Source organism: Hesperophylax consimilis, chromosome 4 (genome assembly GCF_061612785.1).
Source record: "Hesperophylax consimilis isolate HC1 chromosome 4, BYU_Hcon_1.0, whole genome shotgun sequence".
Lineage (NCBI taxonomy): Eukaryota > Metazoa > Arthropoda > Insecta > Trichoptera > Limnephilidae > Hesperophylax > Hesperophylax consimilis.
The window spans coordinates 23,784,961-23,797,583 of record NC_142839.1 but is presented as its reverse complement, the minus strand read 5'-3'; the positions used below and the strand labels follow the sequence as shown (position 1 = coordinate 23,797,583).

At 33.5% G+C, this 12,623-nt stretch overlaps 1 protein-coding gene across 2 annotated transcripts in view; it reads left to right on the top strand.

Annotated features, from left to right (window-relative positions):
• The window catches only part of LOC149424394 (uncharacterized), a 37,229-nt gene that overhangs the window by 17,010 nt on the left and 7,596 nt on the right, over positions 1–12,623 (top strand). The window contains exons 1-2 of one of the 2 annotated variants that reach the window (XM_089631327.1): positions 2,558–2,589; positions 8,445–8,541. In XM_089631327.1, coding sequence (XP_089487453.1) covers positions 8,445–8,541 — 97 coding nt within the window. In that variant the 5' untranslated portion in view covers positions 2,558–2,589. Of the gene's footprint in view, positions 1–2,557; positions 2,590–8,444; positions 8,542–12,623 lie in introns of those variants that run through there. The other variant, XM_089631326.1, reaches the window with a different exon arrangement.

Here is a 12,623-nt window from a genome sequence, read left to right as displayed (position 1 = left end):
TTTTTTTCAAAAGACATTTTAAAAGTTCACTCCATTTAACGCAAAGAGCCAGGATCTGGAGGAAGATTCAATCCTCAGTCAAACAAAAAATAAATAAAAATATATGTATTATAGTAAAAGAAATTTGTTTTTATTTATTGATTTTTGTAAATTTTCAATATCTTAAAAATTGTTTACAATTGACTCCCGATATTGTAGTACTTTTCTGATTTCAAGTTTGAAAAAATCTAGTAGTGCGGAGATGGTTATTATAGATATAGGCATAGACATATTTTCTGACATCAATGGATATATGAGTTTCCTTGAAGATTGTTGAATACAGAGCGGATAAGGAAATCTGAAGGCTATGTCAGGAGAATAGGGTGAATGTGGAATAGACGCTTTTGTAATGTTAGCAGTACGACGGTGTTCTTCCCGTAAAAGACAAAAATATGGTTCTAGCAACCTCAGTTAAAGTTTAAATAAATAATATGTGGCATATATTCATCTACTTTTCGCAAATACTTTTTTGTACATAACACTCCATTTTATGTTTCCAACAATTAACATCAACATTGTACAAAATTTGGAAATGCAATCACTAAAACAATAAATTTAAGTAGTCCGTCAAAACCAACCTCTAATTCATTTAAATTTATTCACCAACCGGTTTCGCTTGTTTTAAGAGGAAGCTACAATCCAAAAATGTGCATATTCTTGGTATACCTTATATTGTAGGTAATAGGCATTAAAATCGCTTGACAAACGGAGTCTATAAACGTTCGATTTCAAGCACAAAACCGGTTTTTATTTATTTTGTAAATAATTTTGCAAGAAAGAAAAAAAGTTAATCAAGTGATACTGTCATAGATAATCTTGGCTATAATACTGTATTTTTTAAAAGTTGTTTCTTTTATGCGTTAGAAAAAATATTTTTTTTAGTAGTTTATTTTTATATTTTTATTTATATTCTACAAAAGCAAAACGATAGGAAAACCTTCAATTTATCTAAATCAATTTTTTTTTAATTCATAATTTACATCAATTCGTTATAGAGATTAATCAAAATTGTGATTCAGCATTAAGCTTCGCCTTAAGCCAAGCAAAACCGAAAAAATAATTTAATTTCCCTAGACACACAGGTGGTATCACTTTGCAAGAGGCAGGTAACTAGCAGAATAAACTTCCAATGCACGTCGTGTTTGTAAGTGTATTGATTTTACGGGAATTATTTAGATAATATTTATGATTAATTATGATGAGTTATTATAATAATTGAACTCTGGGTACATTAACGCAATGGATCGAGCCAAGCGCATCCGCCGTTTGCCGGTTCTTCTTGCTTTTGCCCGTCTTCTTCTGCTGTCAGCTACTTCACTTGAGCTACTATATACCTGCATCCGCATGCCGGCCTCTATTCCCTGTCACACTAACATCATTCGCATACAAACACCGAACCATACCACACGCCACCACACAGTTCCTAGAGTATACAGAACACTGCCTGTCTGCCTTGTTCCAGCAGTCTTGTTATCTTCCCAATACAGAGAACCCGCACAAGAGTCCCAACTGTTCCTAACCGTCTGGAGACTATGGCATAGATTTCATAGATACCATAGTCCAACATATGTTGTGAGGCTGAAGGTAGTGGGGCCTGGCTATTCAGATCCGGTCACCAAACACGGCTAAAACCATTTCATGCAAAGTTTCAATTCTGAATGGTGGTCTCACACCAGGGCGATACTGAGAGTTTCTTCCTCCTCCGCAAGTATACTTTAATATATATATTTTTTTAAATTAATAAAATTGTGAAATAACACAAATTATTCAAATAAAATTTTACTTGAGCACGCCTGGATTTGAACCCGCGATTTTCGGCTTGCTAGTCGAGAGATAAAAAATATTGCTAATTTATTAAAAATCATTCGTAACACGGTTAAAAGCGGGATTGCAGGCCATTAACGAATGAATTGATAGGTATCCTGATAAACTTTTAATAAAATACCAATGTTTTGTCATGATGTCGGAACTATAATATCTAGTCCATTATACTTATTCGGACAAGGCTACCTGCGAGAACAGGTGTTCAGATATATTCTGAATGACTAATATTTTACTAGAAAATGGTCATGCATTTTTGAAAGTATTTTCGTAACTATGCTCATCTCTTACTTATTCATTACCTCACACCCTCACGACATTCCCAAATTGGGTATACCATAGTCCCACTAATATCGGGCAGTAGGTCTCTTGCGTGGTATTCATATAAATAAATTGACACACAATAACATTGAAACACCGCCTAATTTCGCTGCAGGCAATCCAGGCTAATTAAATAACCCGAACGCGACACAAAGCCATTATAATACAAGTACCAACAAGATACACACACGTATTTAAAAAAAATAATAACACAGTTTGTCTTTTACGTGGATGAATTCCCACGAGTACAAATTAGTAGATGCGTCTAATACACAACACTGGAGTAGGGCAAATGTGCATTGTCAAGCGTCGGCGTCGTTTCGGTGCGTCAAGACGCCAAGCTTACTATAGCAGCGAATAATTAACTACCATGATTAGTACACTCAGAAGTATATCTAAACATTGCGTGTGTGTGAATTCAGTTTTTTTTTAAATAAGAATCGTCATGCTGACTCTTATATTATTCCGAGACTAAAAGTGCATTGTGTTGATACTACCTTACGTCATTTTATATTCGTTCACAACACCGCCTTAATGACAGTTCCGCATATATTACATACGATAATAACATTAATGAAATCATCTACATTTTCTACGTAACTGTAGCCCTGGGAAAATGCTGGCCCTCTGCGAAGTCTATGCGAATTGCAGGTTATAAAAAGTATTGCAATTTGCTAACTACCAACTACAGATAAAAATGTGAGAAAATTTAACATTATTAAAAGATATAGGCATTCTTATGGAATTATAACAATACTCAGTATATATATATGTAATTTATCTTACACTTATATTATGTCACCAGTTTGAACCTACACTATAATCTGGATTTATGGGACTTGCATTGAGAAATAATACGCATTTATGTATTTACAAATTCTTAAGAAGAAGCTACAAGCCAAAAAGGTGCATATTTTGGTATACCTTATATTGTAGGTAATAGGCATTAAAATCGCTTGACAAACGGAGTCTAGAAACTTTCGATTTCACGCAAAAAACTGTTTTTTATTTATTTTGTAACTAATTTTATAAGAAAGCAAAAAAGTTAATTAAGTGAAACTGACACAGATAATCTTATCTATAATACTGTATTTTTTAAAAGTAGTTTCCTTTACGCGTTCATACATTTCTATTGAAAAAATAATTTTTTGAGAAGTTTACATTTATACTTTTTACTGAGTCATTTATTTTTTTATTTGTATTCTACTCAAGCGAAACGATAGGAAAACCTTCAATTTATCAAAAGCATATTTTTTGATATTCATAATGTTCACCAATTCGTTATAGAGATTAATCAAAATAGTGATTTAGCATTTAGCTTCGCCTTAACGATTTAACTTCACAAATCATCCAAATATTATTTAAATTCTAAGATTTGACTATTGTAAAGCTACTACAAAACGCTGCTTATTTTTGGATCAAATTTTAAAGGGTGAACGATATTTACTTAATTAAAAATACCAACGAATGCTGCAAACGTTCAGCATTTTTGATGAGTAGCTTTACAATATTCAAATCCTAAATTATATCCAGATATTAGAAGAGATCTATGTTGCTTTCTCAATAATCAGGCCAAATAGGTTAGAAGTCTTTAATATAATTAGAAATTATCGTAAAAGTCAACCCGTACATTCATTACATGTAATTATAATCGTTTAATCATTTCATAAAGGTGAGACTGAATACGCAATCGTCCTGGAGTGTTGCCAGACTAATTAGAAGTTAATTCATTGCATAATCGGAGAGCAGTTCGTTTATAAACGCATACTTGTAGGTAAGGTGAACTTTCTCAAACTAAACGTTTCTACCTATTGCAAAACAATGGGTAATCTTCTGACTCCCATAACATAAAACTGGTGTTAATGTACCTACTTGAGTAAACAGTGTTTAAATTCGCATAATAAAACAGATAACTGTAACATATGTATAGTGTTTTAGTGTATCACCAATTAAGATCTCAATCGCATCAGATTCAGAGACGATAATAACATATTCAATGAAAACAGTGATTACTTTTCTCGAAGCGTTAATTCAATTTAAATTAACGATGCTAATTGATTAGAAAAAAAAAATGCAAAAGAGAGATTTGTTTTATTATATCATTTAGCGTTTATAATATATATGCATAATGCATGTTTGCAATACGATCAAGTATTCAGAATGTAGAAAAAACGCACTCAAATTTGAGCTTAGTAATTAATGTAAATTGATATCTGATCAAGAAAATAATATCTTGGGATTTGACAACAAAATAAAAACAATAATCTGTTCATTTTATTCACGAGCGTGATAGTAAATTTGCATACTATTAAAAAATCTTACCATTCATAAATTTTAACTTCTTTTCAATATTTTATAATAAGCCATATTCTAAAACTTCCGGTAATTGTTTGGTTTCGGTTGTCTCCTTATTGTACCTTTTTAAAGTGTCTGCTCAGAAAATTCTCATTTCTGAGCATAAACTGCTCCCTGTTTTATATTATGTTTTAGTTTTAATATTCGTGTTTCGTCCTATCCTGCTGTTATTGTTATTCTAAGTTTTGTCATCACTTTGTATAAACAGTGTATTTAATGTTATAATATTAGATCTGTATTTGGGTAAGGCACACTGTAGGGTGTCGTTTACATTGGTAAATTTGTCGTAAGTCACTTACGTGAGCAACTTACAGGAAAAAACTTCCAAGTGTAAGTGTAGCTTTAGACTTGTAAGTTTTTTAGTAAAATTACGACTTCTAGCCAATGGGCATATTGGATATTCAAAATGCAATATGCCCATTGGCTAGAAGTCGTAAATTTACGAAAAAACTTACAAGTCTAAAGCTAGCCTAGGAATAATTTTAAGAACCACTAATACTGAATTACCATTTTTTTAAAGTTTGTTATACGAAAAAGTAAGAAAAAAATAAAGTTAAGCGCACTTGAAGTGAAATGACACTAAACTGCGCTATATAAATGCCATGTTATTATTATTATTATTATTATGAAACATTTCGCTTCTTAAGTGAATCGGTTTCTTTCTTTAGTTCATTTTGACCAGCGTGAAAATAGTAATCATTACTTTCAGTAATCGCACCTCATATCTCTTTCCATTCACCGCGAGTCGCTATGTTAATCTGTATTATGACTTTGACTAGTTCTAAACGCGTTACTTTCGAGTAACCGACTAAATATTTAACGATATTAAGAACAATAGAATTGTTTATGAGACTTTCATTTTAACGATGAACGTAAATCTATTATATTGACCACGTACCACACGTATATCATTATACTATAGTTTTGCCCTTCACCGAACATTTACAAGTGTGATTTGTGACTTGGAGTTTCCATTCTAATGTTATCAGTATGAATACTCCGATGGCAAAGTCAAGATACCTGCGCAAGTCAATTGCACATCCAATAATATATTTGATGGCCACCTTGACGGTTAACGTGAGTGACAATACACGAACCTTTCGCTTTCCATCGACAAGTAGGCTACCGTTCAACCACAGCACCATGCGCCACCGTTACGATGCGATGGCACATTCACCTGACTTATTATGGTATGATCGAGACATGTTTTTGGTGTGACAAATATCGGATGTCTGCATGTTGATGTTACAAACGCGATTGAACAAATTAAAATGCATTTCGAAACGAATCGCCTCCCGCGCTACATACTCTTGTTAATAATATACGCAATCGTGCAAGCAACTGTAAAGATCTTTAATAAAAAAAGGATTACCAACTTCAAGCCTTGTTTCATATTTACTGCGTCTATCGAAAGCTGTTATTTGAATAAGAACAAAATATATTTTACAGTCCACCACAAATATAAAAAGTTTCGACATCATGCACCTTTTTATTGAGGTTTTTATAGTCATCTCTTTTTGTGTAATTGTGAAAGGTCAACTCCTAGGTATTGTTATAATATTGCATACTGTACCCAGTAATTGTTACGCATTGAAAGATCCCATGAGCATTATTAAGCAATGACAATTACGAAAAAGCATACAAAAAAGGATTTTGAAACTGTGACGAGCTTAACAATAGTGTTTTAATGACATGTTGCAAGGACACCAAAATGTTAATCTTAAACAATATGTATAAATAAGACAATCCTCCAATTATCTCGTGTGTTCGTGGTTTTAATAGTTACTTAGATACAGCACACATTATGTGGACGTGAAACATTGCAAATATTTAAACAGGAGTTTAGTTGGTTTTATACAAAGCGGTTATACCTCCACTCGTCGACTTTACATCATTCGTGACTGCAGGGAAGTACTGTATGGCTTTTAGCTTGCAGCTTCCAAATAGTGAGAGCTAGGAGATCACTTTTCCATGTCGAATAATCACGACAGCTTCTCTAGGGAAAGTTTCCGCTTGTGGTGGAGGGGGGTGGCGGGAGAGAGAGAGGGGGGGGGGAGATTTTTCTCATCACATAATAAATACATAAATAATAAAAACAATAGTGATTGCTTTAACGCTCTCGGGAGAGTGTTAAATTAATGTTACACTCTTGTTGAGAGAATGTGTGACAAAATACAACTTTACAATGGGAATAAAATGTGTAGTGCTTATAAGTAAATTACTGAAGTTTTTATAATTTCTTACTACAGCTAATATTATCACACTTCGAACCTTTTAACACATTAAAAACATTAATTTAACAATAAGCATAGATACATTAAATGATCGCAAACTTCAGATAATGTTGTGCGATATTTTAAATTATTTATGTTGTGCAGAGTTTTCCGGCAGTCACACGCTATGGTATATTTCCGGTACAATTAAAGTTTATCATCACTTTCACTTTGAACAGAAATTGAAGAAGATACCGAGATTTTAATTCAAATGGATTTAAACGGCCATCACGAAATGACTACGTTAATCTTGTCAAAGGTTTGAAAGAAATATATAACTTTTACTATGAAGATTTGACACGATCGTTAATTACGTTTTTACCTTTATATAATACAATCTGAACATCGAGGTCATACCGATGATTAAAGTTCTTAAAATGCTTCCTCTTCCTTATGGATAATCAATGTATTTATTATTATAGGAATACTGATAATAAATTTAATATTTTATGTGATTAATGGAACAGCGCGCGTTCTTTAAGGATTCGCCTTTAAGTTTCCTTGAGCTATTAAAAAAAACAATATCCTGATTCATGATCAAAGTATCTGATTTAATATTTTACAGCAGCCCTTGACATTTAAGAGAAGAGCCCTCGATATTATTTACTTGATAAATATTTACAATTATCGAGAACTCAGTTAAACATAAATATACGAGACGAGCAAATATTTTACTAATATAAAATATTTATATTAATAAAATATGTGCTCGTCTCGTATATTTTACAAAATAAAATATTTGATCGTCTCGTATATTTTATATTAATAAAATATTTGCTCGTCTCGTATATTTTATAAAATGAAATATTCTCGTCTCGTATATTTATGTTGAACTAAGTTTTGAAATATTATTATTAAATATTTTATTAATATATATTGGATTTAGCCTAATAAAGCGGGTAAAAAAACCTTTCTAATATGAACAATATTTATTTGATTTGTATCAATTTCTGTGAGGGTCTGTGATCATTTGAATTTGTGAACTATTGAAAAAATCTGTTTGAAATTAAAAGTTAATACAAACTATATTTTCAAATTTTATATATTTTTATAATACGAAACTTTGGACTATTTTGTAAGGTGGACAATAATATAGTTTGACAATTCAATTGATTATTTTCGAAATTTATCGAAATTCATTAATACGCGGAGAAAACTTACTGACATAAAATATTGCTAATTTATAAAAAATCTCTTTAAATTATTCGTTATCCTGTTAAACTTTTACTAAAAAGTCATGTTAAACTTTTAGTAAAAAAAAATTATTAACATGACGCGGGAATACGTGTTCATAAAAATCATTATATTTTCGAATATCATCATTAACAGGGCATATGAATGAACACTTGTTCCGATATATTAGGAGGAACTAATATTTTATTAGGAAATGGCCTGCTGTCTTGTTTTTCACAGGATTTTAATAAATCAGCAACCTTACTCATTTTTCTCCGTGTAATTCAGCATACTCTTAGCTACTAGCTGCTATTTGCTTAGCTACTAGCTTGTCAGCCGGCACTTAAAATGTTGACATTGTTATTCTAGCACACCTCAACAGCTCATAACGAGGAAATGAAATATGCTAAATTCTAGCGTACTTAATAATAATCAATAATAATGTTATTTGTTTATTTGCAGATGATGTTAAGACACGTATTATTGTTGGCACTCGCGGCGGTGGTGGTCTCTGCCCAGAGGCGCCTCGCTCTCCCCGACCCCAGGAGCTGCGCCAACCGTGAGTCCAAACAACCATGCCATCACCTTACATACACCATATCTACACCATACCTACAACCATAATGCACGGTCGTGTTTAGGATCTGTAGACCACGAGGCTAAACCTATGGTGTGAGCCCTACTGGAGGGTCTGGGGGGTAATTCAAAACCCCTCAGTAAAACTTATTCCTTCGCCGTCTTCAAAATTCTGAGGCTGATTTGGGCTGGTAGGTGAAGGGGTATCTTCATCACTGTTTTTTGGGACAGCGAATGAAATTGGCTCAGACTTTACATAATCTGTCATACGACCTGATTTAACTTCATTCTTCTTTTGGTTCTTTTTTGCAACCTTTCGTTTTTTCACTTTCGCTTTTAAATTACCCTTTCTCAGTATGAAATACTAGTGGACCCAGCAATGCTTCGCTATTGCTAATGTTTCACTGCTATATACCACAATGTTATTGTTAAAAAACTTACGGTGCACAGATATTGTGTTAAGTATTCCTCAGGCATCCCCTACTTCTTCTACCATTCGATCCACTCTCTAAACACTCCTGGCACTAATAAAAACAAATTTTGAAAATTCAGCGATATCGGTTGACTACTTTTCGAGTTTTACGAGCGCAAATATACGCATGCTGATTTTTTATTTATTAAGATTTAATCAAATTGTGGTGCGAGCCCATTGCCTTAACGCAGTCCTGGCAGGAATTTAAACTCCGTTACCTTTGGTGAAGTCTGCACTCTGCGAAGAGATGGGGGGTACAAGAGAGATGGATGATATTGTTGGATGATGGCCATGAACCATTATTAGTATGAAACTACGTGCATAAAAGTATCGCCAACATCGTTCCCCAATATGCCCGATATTCGATATACAGGTACTACTGTAAATCGCATATCGCATATTATATATTTCGCCTCATATTTAAGGCGAAGCTTAGTGCCGAATCACTATTTTGAATATTATTTATAACGAATTGGTGTACATTATGAATACCAAAAAATATGCTTTAAATAAATTGAAGGTTTTCCTATCGCTTCGTTTAAGTAGAATACAAATAAAAAATAAATTACTCAATAAAAAATATAAAAGCAAACTACTAAAAACTTTTTTTTTTCAGTAGAAATGTATGAACGCATAAAGGAAACAACTTTAAAAATATACAGTATTATAGCTAAAATTATCTGCGACAATTTCACTTGATTTACTTTTTGCTTTCTTATAAAATTATTAACAAAATAAATAAAAACCAGTTTTTTGCTTGAAATCGAACGTTTCTAGACTCCGTTTGTCAAGCGATTTTAATGCCTATTACCTACGATATAAGGTATACCAAGAATATACACATTTTTGGCTTCTAGCGCCGCTTTAATAGTCCGTAGGTTGTAACTCGTCAACTGTAGGCACACTTCCATGTTTCTCTCTCCCTTTGTTTCTATTATCTATGCCTCGCACATTTCCTCTTTTCTCTCCACTCTCTACTCTAAGTCATGACCCGCCTCACTCTCACTTCGGGAATGTAAACTCTATTACCTCTGGTAAACTCTGCACTCTAACGGAACGCAAGAAAGTGAAGTTGTTAACGTTCCTGTGAAAATAAACAGATGATAAATGAACCTTTATTACCTACTCTTATTACTAATAATTATTAACAGGTACCTACATATTTGTAAGAATAATGTTTTGAATAGCGTAACAATGTCCAAATAATCGATCAATGCGGACGAAATTCCATTATTGAAAGCTGAAAATCTATAATGTTATTATGCCAACGTCTGTATTACGTATGTCAGTAGAACGAAATCGCTTTGCGGTTTGATATAACACTTTATCTGACAATAATGTTAATGATGTTTAGGTAAGTAATACAGGTAGGTAATTCCGCATATTAAAGTCAATTCATGGGTCTATTTTGCTAGCTTTCATAGTTCACCGTATTAATTTCACTCAGCCATTTGACCGAGGTTATCATCGGGTAATTAATTACTTAGTTAACTATGTCTTCTGGTTCAACATCATGACTTTTCAGTTATCTGAGAATCTGACTCTTCTTGTGATCAAAGTAAACCAACGGAACCATCGAAGGATCGGAGATGTTTCGGTAATTCTGCATCCTCTTCACACATTCTGCAGCAAAAAATAAACGATATGAAAAGCAACCTTGTATGCAACATGCAAGAATAGTAAATTGCATTCATGACGAAATCTGCAATCTCCTTAATGTTATAAATTACACTTTGACTTTTAGACCTCTGTCATTACTTTTTACTTTTCTTGAGGAGGATCAGGGTTGACTTGGCATTAGCATTCTACACTCTAACAACTTCATGTTGAAGCGTGGAAATATCTCCGTGAGTAGATGGATCTGTAAGTAGATTTTAATGGTCACTCCAACCGTGTCCCACTTAAGTGTGCATTATGCAACACAAATCCATCATCAAACTAACCTAACTCCATAGAGCTACAATTAGAGGCGCTACTGCGTACTAATATCTCGTCAAAACTTGTAAACAGAATTCGGTAGTTTTAGTTAGAGCGTTGGGAGAGTTGGAGGTCAGTTGGAGGTAAAAAAGCGAAACCTATTTTTTCGCTTCATGTCTCATTTAAACATAATACTAATGCCTAACTCATAAATTTAATGTCGGTATTTCAAAACCAGCCAATCCATCTAACTATTTTAGTAAAAGGTCTTCTTTCTCGTTAGCAATTATTATTATTTCTGGCAGAGGTTGACTTTAGTAGCAGTAGAGATGGAACAAAAATCGAAATAGGTATTTTAGTTTCCGAGAGTTCAAAAACTCTAACGATGTACGAACGCCTACTAATTTCATCAAATCGTTCAGTCAGTTTAAAGCGCCCCAGAGACGATCAATGTCAAATGTCAATAGTTACGTGGATATACGTCATTTCTTCAATTGACAACTAATTGATCTTTTACTGAGGCAATTGAGACTTCCAATTAATGGGAAAAATAATGTGGACCGCCATTGACGCTGTGGAAATACCGTTTCGTTTTACGATTGACAATCGTTCGTTCAATTCGCGAGCCCCTTGAAATTCAATTTCGGAGATTTGTTTTATTTACTGTATTTCGATTGTCCAGAGATACGGAAATTAAAATCCAAACATTATGATTGTATTGATATAAACTTTACATAGTGCTGTTTCCGCAGACAAAGATAAACCAACTGCCTCGAAAATATTGTCGAAGGTCAATGAAATGTTATGTTTGAAGTTTCGTCAATCGAACACTGTCAATGTCGTTAGCTTGCACATTGACAATTGAGATTGATCGTCTCTGGACCCCTTAAGATATTTAAAAAAATCTTTATAAACATTATATTCTTATTATTTCGATTGATATACTCGTACATACTGTTCTGTTATTCCGACTCTTGGCATGGCCCGACTCAAATATGTATCTGATTCGCTTGATCGTGCAATGTCTTCCTCGGTTTAATAAATAACCAATCGATGTACATATTTACAGATACTTGAGATATTTTAGTCAGGCCGTTTCAAGAGTCGGAATAACAGAAGAGTGTGTATGAAACGATGTTTGAATGTAAATGAAGCAATGAGTACCTATGTGTCAAGACCGAGTTGTTTGCCTCCGTCTACCCTGTACGGGGAAACACTGCGATGGTTAGTTAGTTGGATAGATGGGTTATTCATTCTAGAAATCGTTTAAAAAATTATAAGAGAAAATATTATTGAAATTTCGATGATTCGATTCATAAAACAACCACTCGAAATGTGCGTCTCACTATCTTTGTCTATTCTAGAGACATTCCTTTTGCTTCGATGTATTTGTTATACTGTTGCGGGAGATTCCGTGGTTTTTATCCAATTGGAAAGACAACCGCACAAATTATATGAGTTAGTCACGCGGCTCTTCAATAGTTTAGTATGAAGTACTTACACACTACAAAGGTACTTTTACAATACGATGATAGGTATCCGCTAAATTCACCGCGTAAAATTCACCGCACAACATTCACTGCGGAGAAAGTTCACCACACAACATTCACTGCGGAAAAAGTTCACCGCACAATATTTACCGCGGTGAAAGTTCACCGCACACAATTCACCGCGGA